Raw genomic sequence first — 20,066 nt, forward strand, 5'->3', positions numbered from 1 at the left:
GCACAAAATGCTGTTAAATTATACATCATTAAATGACAATTTATTTACAATCTTATCTTATTTCCAAATGTAGTTAATATCGTTCTTTCGATATGGGATTATTACGCTTTAGGCGTAACTTGTAATATTGTGTCACAATAATCATGATTTAATGATTGGTTTAGGTATATTCAATGATTGAATAAATGAATTCCAAACAGTAGTAAATTTTTATCATCTTTTATACATTTAATTTCAGAATTAGCCTGACTTATTTTCTAGTTTTTTTTAATACAATTCCACAATTTATAAGACTGTGTTAAAATTTGTCCAATGTATGTTGTCCTAAATAAACCTTTGAACGTAACCAGAATAAAATGTGGGCAATGTGCAACAAATTTCTCGTATTCAGTATATTTAGGGTCGACATTTTGCATTACACGGATTGTTTAGTAATTATTTGTGAGTTTTTTGGATGGTTTTCAAAATACTCAAAGAAATCGAAACAATATTCACTTGTTCGTTTAGATTTTTTTAAAAACCTCTAATGCGTTCATTCATCTCATTCATATTTGTATACATTTTTGATGTTTTACGAGCTCATATCGCCCAGCGGCTGGAACGCAAATCCGGGCAAGTACCACTAAACTGTACAGAACACTAACTGTACTGTAACTGTACAGAATATACATCTTGTGCTCTAATTTGTAAAGAATCATCGTGAGAAAAACTGAATTCTTCTAAAGAAAATCTGCCAACATGTATTCACCAACCTGCATTGGATCAGCATGATGCAATAAGCTATAAAACATCCTGATAAGGAAACACAGGCTTCTACTTTACTCTTTACTTTAATTTCTTCACAATAAGAGAGATCACTACACTTCATTGTCTATTACTCTGTTCTCTTTCTCTTGCCTTCATTTCTAATTCCTCTTCTTCTTTTGTCAGCGGTATCGTGCTGTGGTTGTACAACCCTTGTGCCATCAATTGCAAGGCTAACGGGTTCCTCTGTCCGGATGCCTTCTTGATCTTGGCTCGTTTATTCTGAAACCATATTTTGATCTGTGCCTCCGCCAAACCCAGTTCGGCAGCGAGACTCTGTCTTCGACGCTCGGTGAGGTAACGGTTTTCTGCGAACTCGTGCTGTGTGGAAATTACGCTTTTTGAATGCATATATTTTTATGAAAGACTTAAATTACTTAAAATAATGCTATTTTTAAATTATCAGTGGTTGATTTTTTTTATTATAATTGCAAATAATATCTATAATGTTTGTAAGACGTAATCGATTTCAAGAAAAAAAGTAAATACGATCTATATAAAATTTTCGTTTTTTCTTAATATTTTAACAAGAAATGCTGTTTTAATTTGAAATCTTAATTTTTACCTTTAGTCTAGCAAGCTGTGGTCCCGAAAATGCAGTCCTAGGCCTCTTTTCATCAGTTGGAGTCCCATCTCCAGGCGGCTTCTTAGGTCTTCTGGTGCGAGGACCTAAATTACGACAAAAAATATTTACAAGCCGTACAAGGAAAGCAAAATTTGTAAAAATATGGCTTCCTAAATTTGTGTAGTATTAAGGAATGTAAAATTTATTGACTAAATTTCAAAGCTACCAAGTATATTAAGACATTCAATTGTCAATACAGACACAAGTTTTTAAGTAAACAAACAGTAGGGACATAGAATTAAGTTGATTACCTATAAAAATAGTTTGTATTAAATTATACAATGAAATATATAATGTCTGGACGTATTTTATTATAAATGTTTAATTCCCGGTATCATTTTATCACACATATATTTTTCAACGTTTAATTACTTTGCAAATAAAAAATCATTAATTTACAAAACAAATAATTATTCCATTTAAGTGTAATAACGTTTCGTTGATCTAGCTTTAGTCGAGTCTCATGTTGTTTATATTGAACTGGTATTTAAACGTGAATTAATAATAATCGTTCATTATTAATAACGTAAACTATTTTTAAGCTATAGGTATTTAATATGTTTATAACAAAGCAACTTAAATCAATTGCAACACATAACACACAACAAGAAAACAAAATTCAACAATAATATAACGATTAAAACACAAATGTTATATAAAAAAACACAAACACAAAAAACAGGCACGAAAAAAGCGTACACAAAACACGAAAAGCACAAATAAAACACATCCTCGCAGGCATTCCCGTAAAGCGGACGATGCAATATCTTAACCAATTCATACAACGCTATTTTATTTTAAAATTGGTCAAAATATTGCACCGATCGCCTCACGGGTACTCCATCTGCTCCTGTGAAAAAAAAACATGCTTCGAAATTTTTATCTATGAGATCTTAGTAATAGTTAATGCCTTAAATTGTAGGTAATGTCATAACAGCATTAGCACTATACTGGTTCTTTTTGCTACAAGAAATTGCTTAAAGAAACAAGTCTGTCTTTATGCCCTTCAAGGTTTTTTACCTTTATATCCAATAAAGACGTTTTACTTTTTATCTCATAGATAAAAATCATACAAAAACTCATAAAAAAGCTCAAACAGGTGGAACTTAAACGAGTGTTTTATTCTAGAGTAATTAAGTTCCATAAGCGTAATTAGTTTCATAAAATCCATTTCGTTATAAACAATAATGCAATCGATAATGATGAAAAACATCGTATGGAAAACTGTCTATGTCGGTTGACATAAAGACACCTAACTGCAATGTGGAGGCGTGGTGAGCTACGAACCTCCTTGAGTCATTTGAACACGGCAAGAAATTTTGATGCAAATTTTGTTTACATATAACCGGGAAGCTGATTTTGACACAGTGCTCAAATAAACTATTATAAAAACAAAATCGCGAAAAGCATTAATAATAGCGATAGTATATATCAATGTATAAATTACTGTAAAAGCTCGAACTAAGGTAAATCTTAAGATTTTCCAGTAAATCCTAAGATTTTGCGACATGAGTTGGTAAATGTAAGTATTTATTATAAAGGGACGACTTTTTCGGACTTTTACCATTCAAACCTAACCTAACATGTAAATCCTAAGATTTACCAAGTGGATGACGGTAAAAGTTCGAATCCCAAAGTTTTATGGACATTTACCATTCATAATCGGTAAATCTTAGGTTTTACTGGGAAATCTTAAGATTTACCGTTGTTCGAGTTTTTACAGTAACATATATAAAACATTAGAAACATATAAACATTAAAAACAAAATTGAAAGGGAATTTGACAATTCAATAGTATATTCATGAGTGAAATTTAGTTTCATTATTAATCATTTAATAGTAATCTCGAAAAAAGGTTAATTGAATAAAAAAGTCATAAAACCATGCTAAGCAACGTTCCCATCTTACTCATTAGTAAAAAATGTGTCCAGTTTTAATTTACCTCCACTGGGAATTCTTTTGTTCATTATTTTTTATCATTAATCTATAATATTTCTATAATACAGTCATTAATTTGCAAAATGCCATGAAATTTAATGATTGTATTTTGAATAGGGTTCTAATTTGAATCCCAAAAACGGTTGAAAAATTGTTACATATATTAATTTAATTTATTATACTTATATCATTCAAGCACACAGACCATTAAATTTGATGAAATCGAAAGTTTTATTAACGCACAAACATTTCGACAATTCACGATACGGAACTATAAATGATCAAAATGACTCCACATTTTACGTTTAAGTATACAATGATTGATGATCTAAGGTCAATGGCCTTTGGATTTTTTTTTTCTGGAGACAGTTTTTACCTTAGCCCATTATAGGTGCTTAATTTGACGGTTTTTTTTCGAGTCACGCTTCACGGTTCAGTCAGTTAAAGAACCATTTTCTTTTGCTGTTAAAAAAATTATCTTTAAGCTTATTCATCATGATTTAATCTTCAAAACGTGCTAAACTTTATAAGTATAAATAATAATAATTTATTGATTTAGACTGTTTTTTTAATGTAAGTAATTTTTTAAACTAATTTTAGGTATAAACAATATACATACGTCCAGACATTAATATATTCAAAGGATTATAAACACGTTAAACTTTAATTAAAATATCGATGTATAATAAATAATAATAAATTGTTCGATGTTGTATATATTTAAAAAAAAAAATATTCCAAAAAATAAGTGTAATTGTGATTTTAAAAAATTAATTCATTGTGTCTCACGTTGTGTCCCTGAGCGGGCCCCGTACTTACTTCGTCCTGTAACAAAAGAAAAAAACACATTTAAAATACATAACATAATTACACACACACAGAATTACGTGACAAGTGAAACTTATTTACGTCAGAAAGTCAAAAACACTCAACACGCCGAAAAACTTATTATAAACTTGGTGGTAGGGCTTTGTGCAAGCCCGTCTGATTAGGTACCAACCACACATATATTTTACCTCCAAATAGCAATTAGTATGATTGAGTTCCGTTTTGAAGGGTGAGTGAGTCAGTGTAACTACAGGCTTATGTGACATAACATCATAATTTTAATTGTGGTGACCATTTAACATCGCTAAACAAAAACGTTGAGCTAAATAATACTGAACTAAAGTGAAATGATAAAATTTAATTCAATGCTTTTAGAGATTGGTTCGCAAATGCAAACAGACACTTCGTTTAATACTATGTATTGCACAGGGGCGTTGCTTTCTAGGGTGGCCACAAGGGGGACACGTCGGGGACGCGTAACTGCCCCTAATGTGGGCACCCTATTGAAACACTTTTCGACTAATTAAAACTTATAAACTAGGTATGATTGAAAAGTCTACCTACATATACATATATGTATATATTTTATTACGTTGCTTATACTCCAGTATGACATAATATACCTTAAACATAATACTAATATATACTCTTACGATAAAACATCGGGTTGTTTGGTTCTACGTCTACGACTACTAGAAGTAAAATTGTTTTATAAATAAATATTGGACAACATCACATACATTACTCAGATCCCAATGTAAGTAGCTAAAGCACTTGTGTTATGGAAAATCAGAAGCAACGACGGTACCACAAACACCCAGACCCAAGACAACATAGAAAACTAATGAACTTTTTCTACATCGACTCGGCCTGGAATCGAACACGGGAGTAGCGTACCCATGAAAACCGGTGTACACTCGACCACGGAGGTCGTCATCAGTTGGGCCTGTATATGTCCAATATTATATTACAGATATACAAAATATACTAATCAAAGAAGGAATGAAGATAAATAAACCTTACATTTACGTATTCGACGCTAATAATATATCTTTATTTATAATACGAAATTATTCCACTTAACCACTTAAATCCACTTCAATTTTACTATCAAAGTTACGATAACAGTTTCGTCGACGTTCAAGCGCCATTTTTTCACAAATCCACATTTGTAATGATGTCGCGTAAATTCGATGTAAAATGTTGTTTATTTGGCTTTTGTTCGTGGTTGAAGTTAAGACGTAAAAGCGTAACAAACAAACGAAACCTTTTCGCGATTATAATTTTAGTTAGGATATATTTGTATATCATTTGGTATAATCATTACACCACAAAGTTGAAACCTGACTTGTCATTAAATAACGTAATATGCTTGGTAACTTTACAGTTAAATTAATCCTGTTCAGTGAGTCTTTACTAATCTATACTAATATAAATGCGAGTAACTCTGTCTGTTGCACTTTCACGGCGAGACCACTGAACCAACTTGGTTGAAATTTATTATGAAGCAAGCTTGAACTCCAAGAGACAAGGCCGAAACTACAACTATTTATGTATATAATAAAATAAAAATCAAAATATCGGTTCGGAATATAGATTCTAACGAGAAGAATCGTCAAGAATCTCTTTAGTTTTCCACCATTTCAAATGCGAAGTTATGTCGATCGAATACAATTGAAATCAAAGAATACCTTTACAGATACGTATATTAAATATTTTGTATATTTAATCACTGAGGGTTGTTAAGATATTGATGGTGATATTTAGACGGAGTGGCTATAAATTGTAACCAAAGATTGTGGGTTCAAACCTGTAAAAAACTAAATTTTAATGTGTTTAATTTGTCTCTATAATTAATCTCGTGGTACGTGAGATCCGAGTTGGCCCAGTGGTTAGAACGCGTGCATCTTAACCGATGATTTCGGGTTCAAACCCAGGCAAGAACCACTGAATTTTCATGTACTTAATTTGTGTTTATAATTCATCTCGTGCTCGGCGTCAAGGAAAACATCGTGAGGAAACCTGCATGTGACTAATTTCAAGGAAATACTGCCATATGTGTATTCCACCAACCCGCATTGGAGTAGCGTGGTGGAATATGCTCCAAAACCTTCTCCTCAAATGGAGAGGCTTTAGCCCAGCAGTGGGAAATTTATAGGCTGTTATTGTACGTGAAGAAAAACCATGCATGCAACTTGCAGATGGGTGAGAGTTAATTTGAGCAGCGCGGTGGACTGAGCTCCTAACCTTGCCAAAGGGTCATCGCCAGGATGTCATTAATTATCATTTACTGTATACACGAGATTCAAGAACATGAAGTTCCACTTGTTCCTTCACTTCTAAATCAAAAGAGGATGAAACTGCACAGCGAGCTGATTACATAATAAAACTATACGTAACTTTACCTACCTTTACATAGAAATCGTCAGTCATTTCAATAGCTTATATAGCCTAAACCACATCTAAATCAATTCAGCAATTTAATCGTGAAGAGGTGACAGAGTTTAGGTACTTAGGCATGTATAATACAAGTTGCCGCCCGCGGCTTCGGTCGGTTGTCATGTGTTAGTCAAAAAAGTAGCCTTTGAGTGCAAGTTTGCTTCACATCAAATTTCGTCAAATTTTGTTCATTGAATGAGCGACAGGCAGACAGACAGACAAAGTTACTTTCACATTTATAATATTAAGTATAGATTAGCAGAGAAGATTGTATATTAAGACCTTCTCCGAAACGTGCTCGATCATCTGGTATAAGTTTTATCTATATTGGTTTAGTCGTTTTTTTTTTTCAGTTACATATAAAAAAAACGAACTTAATGTCCGCATGAACAGACGTTAACCGATAAACAAGTGTACCTATGAATATTTAAACCTTTGATCCCTAAAGCTAAATTCTGACCAATATGAGCTTAAAATAACTCGTTTGAAACGCGCCCGTATCACGTAATATAATGTCTTAATTAGTGTATACGTGGGTGGTCCGTGACGTCACTGATCCGGTTACGAAGATAAACATACATGCACTATAGTCATGATATCATTGGAATGTCGAAATGATTTAAATATTTATAATGTAATAGTTATATCCAAACTTTAAAGCCCGAGTATCTAGGTTTTCAATTATCAAGTCTTTCATTATTGAGAACATTTTATCTTTAAATAAGCAGAAGGTTTGAGGGAATCAGCACGTCTGTGGTTTCATGTGGATGTCATAGTCTGTTAGAAATATTAACCATTCCTTACATCGCCAATGCGTCACCAACCTCGGGAGCTAAGATGTTATGTCCCTTGTGCCTGTAGTTACGCTCACTAACCGTTCAAACCGGAACGCAATAATACAAAGTATTGCTGTTTGGCGGTATAATATCTGATGAGTGAGTGGTACCTACCCAGACGGGCTTGCATAAAGCCCTACAACCAACTAGATGTAAATAAAAAATATGTAAGTTATGTTAGTATAAAGAAATGGGTCACCCAATGGACTGTAAGAAATATTAACCATTCCTTAAATCAACTGTATGTTACACTGGCTCACTCAATACTTAGTGTTACTGTTTCGCCGTAGAATAAGTTATGATTAATACCTTAAGTAAGTAAGTGATACCTTCTGGGCTTGCACAAAGCTACCTACCACCAAGTAAATATTTATGAAGTTGAATTATTCAGATACCCGCCAGTCAGAATATGTTGCCTTATGTTTTTACAAAATAGTATCTGTATATATTTTTTTTCTATTACGTAATATTTATATTTTCATAATATACTTGATTGTATAATTATATTTTATCATCCCAATTAAAAGGTTGTTATTATAATATAATACATCATTGTTAATTGAAAGGGATTTTAAATTACATAAAGATATTTTCTCCTTAAACAGTTTACTCGAATCGATATCTTTAAAAACGAAACAAAAAATTATTTAATCTAGTGTTGCATGTTAAAAAAACTTATTTTAGACACTTACAAGATCTGTACTAATATTTGAAGTTAATGAAATTCGATACGTAGCAAGCTTTAACTTTAACTCCAAGGAAGGACATAGGCTTTTCATATCTAGGACCTGTCAACCAACGCCTAAAACACGAGCGATATAGATTAACAAAGAATGCTTGCCTGGATTAGAACCCGTATCCTGCAACACTGATACGCGTACTACTTCTAATGGGTCATAAAGGAACACTGCTCTTGATATCAAGTTTGAATTTCGAACAATAAATTTGAAAACAATAAACAAAAAAAAAGTTATCGACAATTTTTCAAATACTTTTACGGTACACAAACAGCTGGGTCTTTTTACAAGTAAATGCCACCAACGAAGTTGTTTAATGAAGACATTTTGCTCCGATACAACTAATAACTGTTTGAATGATAAAGAACCTAATAATGAACACAATGGAAAATAAACTCTATGTTTGAAAGCTAAGGTTGACTTTCGTGTGTTCGTAATTCGAAATCAATATTTAATTTTAAATGTCTTATTCGATTCTTATTCTTATCTACAATCGAATTTTATCTGTATTCGCTTTTAATAAGATTGATTTTCTATTATTTTAAATATTAGTTCTTTAGAACTGAGAAATTTAAACTTTATTTCACGAGCATTAAGATACAAAATAATATTTTTCACTAAAAAGGATTATAAAGTTTTCTGTGAATAAGCGACACGCCAAAAATGTTTTTATTGCTTGGTATTAAAGTTGATTTTCATTTAATTTAGATTTTATTAATTAAAAATTATTAATAAAATCAGCAATTAAGGGGTATTTATGTAGATATGGTTTATAGAGTCTATTAAGCATCAAAGGCGGTTACGGAAGCCGATGTACGGGTGACGGTATTTCCGGTGCACGCTTAAAAAAAAAACATTTAAAGATTTGCAATCATTGACCAAGATGGACACTTACCTAAATCAATATAAAAATAATAAAAAACAATTTACAACAGTAAAATACGAAGACAGATAGAGGGATGATTTTAGGTGTTGTCCGAGGCAAGGGAGGCTACCTGCCAACTCATTAAATCTTCATCCAGTTAGTCGAAAACAGAACGAAGCTTCTATCTCGTCAGTAACGGAAACTGATAAACTTGAAGGGTTTCCCAGAAGAGTCGAAGCTCCCAGCTACATCATCAAATCAGCTACACTGTACCAGACATTTTCAAGTAATTCTGAATTTATGGACAGGCTACCTTAATAATCTCTATATAGTATAAAACAATGTCACTTCCCGCCGTCTGTACGCTTAGATCTTTTAAAATACGCAACGGATTTTAATGCGGTTTTAATCAATAAACAGAGCGATTCAAGATGAAGGTTTATATGTATAATAAATGCATGGTAGTGAAAAGCCGAGAATTCCCCAGATATAACAAAACCCGACTTACTAATTACTATAAGTGATATAACTCTTGCTAGACTGAAACGATTTTGATGAAATAAAGATTAAAAGGTTCCTTAGCAAACAGTTTAAAAATAAAACTGTTGTTTTTTTTTTAATTAAAGAATGCATTCATTTCAAAATTACATACAGACATTATACATACATATATGTTATATGTATATCAACTATATGTTCCTATATCGTGTAGAAAAACTATACAATGTTAAAACTGAAAACAGATTATGTTTTTATTTTAGTCAAAAAACTACTTAACATACGAAACCGTTTAAACTTTATCAAAAACGATACATCACTCCGGATTATAATTCATTATTTAATGTATCAATACTAGAATCAAGATATTATGCAAATAAATTGACAGCTAGGCATAATAAATTAAGCAATTGTGACGTTTATTATTTTATTACCTGTGCCGACTCATGAGCGGCCATATTGGTTTGTATTTTCGGTTGGCGCGTAAATATTTATGCTAATTTTGACGTTTCTAGTTTATTTATTTTTTTAATTATTTATTTAGTTATAAAAATAGTTGAAGCGTAAATATTCAATAAAAATGTTGGTATGTTTAAGTTCATTTTGAATATATACTGAATAAATACAGAATTACTATACATTAAACATTTAACATGTAATCAACATTGTCTGTCTTTGCGTGTAATAAAACTGTTAATTATGTACATACACATAAATTAAACAAAAGTATATTTTTTTTAAATACGTTCTTCAAATTATTGTCGGTTTGTTTTTGAAGCGTATTCCGCAAGAACTGCTAAATATATTTCGATGAAACTCAGCAAGGCGATAGTTCAACTCAGGGATTAATATAATATAGACTATAAAGAACTTTAATTGTTTAGGTATATGTCTAGATGGACCGGTAAAGGTCATAACGAAAAAAAAGTGGCTGTTGGGTACTAAGACACGCACACTAGTAAAGTAGTTTGACGTTTGGCGAGTCTCAGGCACAGCTGTCTGCTAACAAATCGCTGTCATCGTAATCCAAACGTAATCGTTGACGTTTAGGGGGTATTCCTATTCTACTAAAACAGTTGTCCGGTCGGTTCGATCGAAGTTAGATCTAAAAAGAATCGGTAACATATCGTAACAGTTATAAATTAGTGGAATTCCCCCTCGATCCTCCCATACACAAACAGTGTATCTTTTTATAACAGCACCCACATTACTTAAAGTCGGTTAAAAATTCGCATCAGTATACTAAATGAGTCTTAATTAATCAATCCAAATGCTTAGCCGATACCGATGGAATTCTTCGTAAATAATCATTCGGATCACGCGCGGAATGCGCGGGCGCAGGCTTTGATGCACACCGGTTGTTACATTAAATAATTATCGTATCAATTATTACTGTTTTGATTGTGTGTATATTTAAAATAGTTAACTTTTAATTAGCGAATTTAACTGTAATATATTTTTGATAAAAAAATAATAATGTAAGTACATATGTATTTATCATACGTTCAAAACAAAACATCAAGATGCAGTTTATTTATTAATGTAAATATAATTATTTTTTAAATAAAACTATTATATAAATACTAGAATTAGTTAATATCTACACGTAATAAGTACATGTTATCTTTTACCAGTATCCGACTGTCATCTTAAGTCCATCAAAAAGGTACTGGACTGTTTATGATGAAACTTATCAAACAGATTACAGTCTTTTTTATATTTTTTTAATACGTAAATCTAAGTTTTTTATTTTATTTCTTCGAGTGAAAAATGCAGTAGTGGATTAATGCAATTATCTCCATGTTATATTAAAGGAACAAGGGGTTTCGACCAGCATTGGGAAATTTCGTTTAATTTTTGCAATAAAAGTTGCCATATATATATTATCTATAGAATTATTATATCAATGAATTCATATACAATTCGGCAGAAACGTTTCACACAAACGTTACACATGGAACGATGCACTCTAATTTGACCTTCATATCACTTTACATTATTGGAGATAAGTATACTCGCAAATGTTTACTGTAAAATATTAACCCTTACAATGCGCCACCAATTTTAGAAACTGAGATGTGTCTTGTGCCTGTAGTTACACTGGCTCACTCAATATCATTTCAAAAATCACGCCCAATGAACACTCCCATCCCGTTACTGATGTCTGTCAGTTTGTCACGACTATACTACAAACACAATCAGCTGACATTTTGTAACAGTGCAAAGTTGGTTTACGAAAAAAAAAGCGTAAAATAAAAATCTATCTCAAAACTATAACATTTAATGTACGTTTAAGTATTTATTTTTACATTAGCAGCCTGTAAATTTCCCACTGCTGGGCTAAGACCTCCTCTCCCTTTGAGTAGAAGGTTCTGGAGCATATTCCACCACGCTGCGCCAATGCGAGTTGGTGGAATACACATGTGGCAGAATTTCGTTGAAATTGGACACATGCAGGTTTCCTTACGATGTTTTTATTCACCGCCGAGCACGAGATGAATTATAAACACAAATTAAGCACATGAAAATTCAGTGGTGCCTGCCTGGGCTTGAACCCGAAATCGTTCTAACCACTGGGCCATCTCGGCTCCTAAATGGTTAATTAGGTAATACAATATAATAATAATAATCGGGTTACTTCAAAAATATATTCGATAAATACCTTCCGAACCGACCGTTAGAAATATTCTCATCGCGACAATGTTTACAGAGTACACTTTAAGAATAATACAGTAACTTTTTTGACAGTTTATTATTGACAGTGTCTTCTGTCTGTCACTTAAGTAGCTCTACTTTTAATAACGCCGGTAAACTCGCCGCTTTTTATTATACAAATCGATCAGCTGTTCAATAAATACTTTAATTAAATATTAGTATAATTCGGTTATTATACGAAATTAAGACTTTTGATTTGTGTTGAGTTTAGTCGTTAGAATCCGAGATGGTGAGAAGTTGCATGTGGTTGCAGGTGATTTTGCTGTAATGAAAGAACATCTTAAGATCTGTATGTATTGCTATTTGTGTCTTCCTAAACAGGAACTGGAGCAGCTTGGTGAGATAGACTGCCTCAAAAGATGAGAGACTTGGTAGTCGGTCATTTACGGGTTCATTTTTTTTTTCCAAACAAAGCGGGTACTTCTAGATATTTCTAAAGTCACAACTGGTGATTGTTAAAGACGTGTAAATTTGTGTTTATTTGTTTGGTTGCCCTTCATTCATCCAGGAACGAATCAACGAATCTGAGTTTTTGCATACAGAAAGAAATATTTATTCCACTCAAAAAATAAAATCCAATCCGTACGTATGATGTATAGTATAATTGTGTATAACTTGCTTGTCACGCGACACTTATATAATAATAATACTGATTAAACCTTCTCCGAAATGCACCGTATCTTCCCGTATAAGTTTTACGTATAAAGGTTTAGTAGTTTATTCAGATAAGCATTACAATCCTCATTTATAACACACAAACCTTCGTTCCCCCTTTATCCCTTGAGGGGTGAATTAGTAACATATCTCCTACCCGGGAACTCGAACCATCCTGCGAAATTTCATCGAATTCTTTCGTTACTTTCGCGTTGATAATATTGGAAGGTATTACAAACATACATAGTAGTTATCGTGCTATGTTGTAACAAAACTACGATAAAAAGTCATCATACCTGTACCTAGTTCTAAATACATCTGAAAAGTCTGAAAATATCTCAAAGCAAAGTACCAATAGTGTGTACTGGCGCCTAATTCTCGTACAAACGCTGGCCTGGGTGGGCGACCACCCAGGGAGGTCGAAGGCATGGAGTCGTTTCCTATAAAGATACATTATTTAATTCAATTTTTGTAACTAATAATATAAATAAGACGTGCTTATATGTATAATATAATATCGATTACAACCAATATCACGTGATCTTATATATTTTGTTGTATTTGAGCAAAGTCTGTTGTTGGGCAGAATCCTTTTTTGCGCAATTACAATTGTTCTAGCACTGGTGGATGTTTGTTGTACAATAAAAAAAATGTATTTTTTTTTCTAACAAATATATTATCTAACTAGCGCTCCGCTTTTGTAACGTGCAATTGATTAACAAATAAATTGATATAATATCAATATAATTAATACCCTAAAGCATTAAGGAATAGCCTTAAGGAGTAGCCTTAAAAATAATTTCGACTTGGATGATTAGTTCGCGAGATTACTACCAACATACAAAACAAAAAAAAATTAACCCCTTTGTAATTTTTTTTAAACCTCGGCCATGTTGCTATTCTATATTCAAACAATTGTAAATAGTTATTAAAAAACAATATTTATAAAATGAAAGTTATTTGACACATACAACGTTTCCATATCTAACGTTACTTATGTTTTACTTCTGGCGAATGTACAGAGTTACGTGTTTTTGTTCTGGTTTTTGTGTAGTCTTTTGTTTTTTTTACAGTTTTAGTGAAAATCCTGTCGTAATGTATTTTTGTGGCGATGTTAATGATCACATAATGTGCCTGTTACACTGGCTCACTCACCCTTCAAACTGGAACATAACAATATCAAGTATTGCTGTTTGGCGGTAGAATATCTAATGCTCTAGCACAAAGCCTTATCAACAAATAGAAGCAAAAATATTGCTCACTTTTCTTGCTTTTATTAGAATAAAAAATACTAAATATAGTTTAATTTTTAGTAACTCCACCAAATAGTAAAATTTGTAAGTGCAAATAGTAAAATATTTTATTATATATAAACTATTTTAATCAATTAGAAAATATTTATTTGCGTAATTCGACTCCAAGTATTCCGAACCACGCGTCGTACGCTGTCACCAAAACATTTCCAAGTTAGAGCTACAACTCAGGCTGATGTTAAACATTGAAATAAGCACCTTATACTTAGTAATTACAGCTCAAATTTGCATATCAAATCATCACTCATGCACACTTGAATCTAAATTATTACAATTGAAAATGAACTTTATCGTAATAAATTGAATGTTTATATTTAATTGTAGCCATTTTCGAACGAACATTTTGAAAAAAGGAACTCGCTTTTGAGAAGTGATAATAGGAAATGTTTGTACTTTAACGTCATTGACATAAGAATCAAATTTGCATAACAATGAATTGAATAGTTATTATAAATTAAGCACTATTACAATTAAATAAGGTTCAATAAATAATTGATAGATTCGATAAATTTGTTAATGTTTTAAGGAATTTGTACGGCTTAGTCGTTGCTGTATTTTATACCTTACTAATTAAGTATTAAGGTTGTGTTTTGTACGGCGATAATTATTCTATTTGCGGGTCGTGTTTGTGGAGTAATTGAGTTGTCTTCCGTTTGTGTTTTTTTTGTCCGTCCGTCTGGCTCGCGGTGATCTCGCGTTTAGTATTAATGATTTTTTAGATCTTTACGAGTCTTGATAAATACTTTTTTGGTATATCTAAGGTTATAAATTTTATTGCACACTATTATGACTCGAAAGAGGTTTTATGAACTTTTTACTTACACGTGTATCAATTTTTTTTACACTAGTGAACCGCTCCGGCTTCTCACGTGTGCAAATTCTTAATAAATAAAATTTAATAATAATTTATAGCACTCAGGAACAAAGTAGCTTTCTACCAGTGAAATATTTTTTAGAAGATTTTAGTTACTGAGATTACCCTCTACAAACAAACAAATCTTACCTCTTTATAATATTATTATACGTTATAAACTGTCAAGAATGACATATTTTTTTCTTGTCTTCAATAAGTTAAAGGTAATACAACATTCAGCCTCGTCTCCGATATTTTATTATCCAAATAAAATGATATCCTTAAAAGTTCACCGGTTCAAATTCAGGTTTTTTTTCCAAAAAAAAAAAACGAATAATGTAATAATCTGGCATAATGTACCAATATTTATTGTGTGAAATATTTACTGTGGAATGTCGTCTTCCATAAACATTTTAGTGTTGCATTAAAGTCTTAACTGCACTTCTGGATTAAGTTCCTCATTTCCTTTTAAGGAGAATTTTTGGAGCTTATCACCACGCTGCTCCAATGCAGGTTCTCAATCTGGTTTCTTCACATGAATTATAAACACAAATTAATTACCAGGTTTTGAACCCGCAGTCTTCGGTTATGACGTGTGTCACTGTCACTGGGCCATATCAGTATTTAAGTAGTTTATGCTCAATAGCTAAACGCTTATAAAACTCATCTAAATCACTCTTCGGGGAAGCCAATCAGGTTCACTTCGACTCCGACACGACGGTAATGAAATCAATTGCGGGTTTACCGTGCTTTCTGAAGTCCGAGAGTGTGACACAGCCTTATTATGAAACTTAACAATTACAGAAGCACATTTTGAACAAAACCGTGTCGGATGAAATTATTGGCACTTGTTTGCTACTGCTCTATATGAAACTAGAGAGGTATGGTAGCTCCATGATTGGGTCAGCTAAGATTGCCCAGGGGATAGAAAGCGCTGTGCCTCTAGGAATTGGATGCTCGCGTGTATTCCGACTGTTTGGGCGACATGGTAGCAACTCAAGGCGATCCCATGATGCCCATCGGAGAAACATATAGGACACCGCTGTTTTTTAAAATTAAGCATGACTAAGTTTCCATGTGCTTAATTTGTGTCAATAATTCATGTATTTATGAAGAAACCTTGTGGATAAACCTGCATTGTGAGCAAATATTGGTGGCTTCAAATATATTCCTCAAAAAGGGCTTAGCCCAGTAGTAGGTTTTTCTACAACATTTTTGTCTATAACCGATTATAAATGAGGTCCCCATTTACGGATGAGGTGCCCAAGTTAGATGGAGTGCATCTTAACCGATGATTGCAGGTTCAAGCCCAGACAAGCATGAATATGACAAGTAAAAATTTCAACGAAATTCTGTCACATATATATCGACCAACCCACTATCTATATACTATGTATTGGAATAAGCTACAAAAGATCTCCTCAAAGGGAGAGGAGATCTTAGCCTTAGCTTACCTTACCTTAGCTGACCTTAGCTTGTAATATCAACAGACTGATTCGGTTACACGAATTTATAAATATCCACAAAAGATATACTTTTTTTTTACTCCAATTCCTAGTTTTATTATATACTATTTAAACATATTGAAATTGTCATTATAATCTGTGTTTAGACTACTAATCGACATTTTGACTTTGAAGCTTAAAAAAAACTTTTAATCTGTCATATAATCCCTGCTACCATGATTCATAATACCACCCAAAGAGTTGAACGTCACCCGTCTCGGTCGCTCGTATAGCGGTGTCTCGGTCGCACGTTTTTTTTTTTACCTCCATTGAAGAGTTTGCTGTCAAAATAAGGATTATAAAAGCGTTTGAACGGTTTTATGCAAAATTTACATGATTGTGATTTATTATTCGAATAGATTTTCTTTATTTTTGCATATAATTTGTTTTGTATATCCATGTTGTTGTTTTCTCTCTTGCAGAAATTGTGTTTTTTTTATATATTTTTTAAATCGTGTTCATTGTTTATTTGATGGCAATGTCTTGTTACTGATTTCTCGGCGACCATTGTCAAAGCTGAACCAACCGACCCAATTATATTACTAACTAGCTAACCCAGGAGATATAGCTTTCGATACCATACAAACTCAGCATTTGTTCCCTCACCTAACCGACCCAACCCCAATACCAAACACTTCACCTACCCTCCGAGGCAAGCGCACAAACTGCTCTTAAGAATCTACTAGCAAAGAAAATTACATATGAGCCCGATACGGGGCTTGAAGCTCATCACGAGCTGTCATTAACACTTTCGTCATGAATATATTTTTCTAATTGTCTTTTAATATCATCTAACGGTTGCATAATACTGTCCCAGATGGTATTTAGAAAAAAGAAACATAAAGATCGTTGTGAGTGATGACTTAATTTTTCGAACCACCGCAGTGTAATGTAACCGGAGACGCACAGACGCAGGGGATTGTGGCATCGCGACAGATAAACTATAACCAAAATTAGTACTAAGTTTCTGACCGGTTTGGTAGAATCTAAATCTCCGAAAACGGTGTTTAAATTTCAATTTATCTTGTGAAGTTACGATTTGACCGTGCTGTTAAGAATTTTATTATTTATTATCATTTTTAAAACTACCCAAACGGACTGGCACAAAGCATCAATTAAAGATATGTTCCCAATAAGCTTAATCCAGTATCATGACGATATAAAATTATTTATAAGAGCCTATTTAATTCAATATTATTATTAAAAACAAATACTGCCTCATTTTTCAAGCAAATACATTAAAAAAAAACTATTTATACTGTCAAACTTTACACCCGCCAGCGCCTGTACTTAAAAAAAAAAAAAAACATTCGAGTGATATATGTTATCAAGACAGATGACATCTCATACTGTTATTATAGTTTGTTTTCAATATTAATTGCGCAAAGCAAGGGGAACTATATATATCGTATCACTAGCTTCAACACGCGGTTTCGTCTGATTTTAAATTTATTATTTGTATTAATTTGAAAAATGTTTTCTGAACTTGTAAAGCACGTTGCAATAGTCGCACGTTACGTGTGGAGACAGTTTGAGTCCTGGGGGACATTGGCTTTTTTTAATTTATCCCTCGGGGGTAGAAATTGGGGGTAACAGTTTGTGTGTAGGTAAAGTTTTATGAACTAAATGCCGCAGGTTCAGCTAGTACAGATAAAAGTAAAAATAGTTACTGTATAAATCTCGACCGCGCGGAATGGAGGCAAGAATGCTAGCAGTATTTCCCAGTTGAATCGTAATTCCGGTTCTCTGGGATACAAATTTAAAGTATAATATACTTATATATATATACCGATTATTTATTTCGATATTCGTATATAATAATTATAATATAAGGGACATATGTATAGAAATAGCGACTCATCTTAGGATTTTTCAAGAGTGAGATTCGAATCGAATAAAGAATAATACTGGAGAATAAATTTAAAAAATACTGTTTTAATTCAAGGGTTTGAATGTATTCCCAATCATCAGTATTCATATGAGAAATATCATCGGTGACAATTATTCAATGAGTTTAGCTTACATATAAAAATTGTATAAATTTTAGTTACAAATAATATTTTTTTAAAACATTTATTTTTTCTCACAAAGCTCTAGTTAGATCATTAATAACCAACAGTACAAATTCCAAGTAAATCAATAAATATCGGTTAAAACGACAATCTCGTTTATACATAAAAGAAAGCCGCCATTTTTTTCCTTTAATTTGACAGCTGTCAAATAGCTATTTACCCGCCATGATTGATAGCTTGTTGTCACTTCGTTTATAGAATTGGAACTTATACCTTTACCTTAAAATATTAAATAAAGATTTAAGAATAAAAGATGAAGTAAGTAGTACCTACCAAAACGGACTTGAAGAACATACCATCTCGTCAAATTGGTTTCGCCAATAGACCTGATATTACGCACTATAAACCGCTCTCCATTAGTATATATTTATTATTTTTAATACAATAAACTATTTCACTTAGCCATTTAAATCCGCATTATTTTACTTACAAAGTTTCGATAGCAACTCAGGCGAAATTTAAAAAATAATTTTTTTACAAGTCCACTGTGAATAGCACAGATTAAATACTATCTTGATCAATAACGTCATGTCAAATTTAAGGACAAAGTTGTTTGGTTTATCCTTGGTCCTCCAACCATTGGATTGTACTAAATGTGTGGGTTTTTTTTAAATAGTTTGACAATACTAAATATGACATTTCATTTTGCATAATTGCTTAATCTAAGCAAACATCGAAATGAAACAAAGAAATGAAATATTATGCCTTCAGTCACAAACAACGCGAATTATCTAAAAACAAAGAAGCTTTAATCTCAAGATTTAAAATTGACGAACGATTTTAACGACTTGAATAATTTTTATAATCATTCAATCCAAAACGATTACTAATGACGAATTTATCCAAAGCCACTATCATGAATTTAGTTTGAACTTATAATTTAATATAATTGACTTTAATATCGCTACGGGTCCGAAGCAAAAATACCGTCCTCTAAAGACCGCTTTTAGCCCACAGTAGTTGATACTAGCTGGTAATCATAGACAATTATATTTAACTAGCCGTAATCCGCCCACGGACAATTTAAAAATCGAAAACAAACGGGTTCCGCTTCGCGCCAACTTTTAATTTGTTGACAACACCAACGGCCTATCAATTAACGGTAAATAAATGTTATGAGAACACAGAGCAAGAACAAATTTGTCTACACGTTAATGGGGAATAAAACGACACTTATCTCGAACACGAACTATAATGGCCCCTATTTCAAAGATATTGAGTCAAAAATAACCGAATACTTTTACAGAAATAACTGTCGCATAAATATGTTCGCGACAGCATTAGTTCTACTAATCACGTATTAAAATTCATCCGAAATTAACTAAACTCGACTCCGTGAAATGGAACTGTGGAATTGACAGCTGCAGTTGGCGCCAAATTCGCT

The 20,066-nt window shown here is 32.4% G+C and overlaps 1 protein-coding gene across 2 annotated transcripts in view; it reads right to left on the reverse strand.

Annotated features, from left to right (window-relative positions):
- Positions 1 to 626: 626 nt before the first annotated feature.
- The window catches only part of LOC125074218 (homeobox protein invected-like), a 77,869-nt gene continuing 58,429 nt past the window's right edge, over positions 627 to 20,066 (reverse strand). Inside the window, exons 4-6 of one of the 2 annotated variants that reach the window (XM_047685487.1) lie at positions 4,187 to 4,192; positions 1,370 to 1,473; positions 627 to 1,125 (exon numbers count right to left, since the gene is read on the reverse strand). In XM_047685487.1, coding sequence (XP_047541443.1) covers positions 865 to 1,125; positions 1,370 to 1,473; positions 4,187 to 4,192 — 371 coding nt within the window. In that variant the 3' untranslated portion in view covers positions 627 to 864. Of the gene's footprint in view, positions 1,126 to 1,369; positions 1,474 to 4,156; positions 4,193 to 20,066 lie in introns of both variants that reach the window. The other variant, XM_047685486.1, reaches the window with a different exon arrangement.

Source organism: Vanessa atalanta, chromosome 27 (genome assembly GCF_905147765.1).
Source record: "Vanessa atalanta chromosome 27, ilVanAtal1.2, whole genome shotgun sequence".
In the NCBI taxonomy this organism is placed as follows: domain Eukaryota; kingdom Metazoa; phylum Arthropoda; class Insecta; order Lepidoptera; family Nymphalidae; genus Vanessa; species Vanessa atalanta.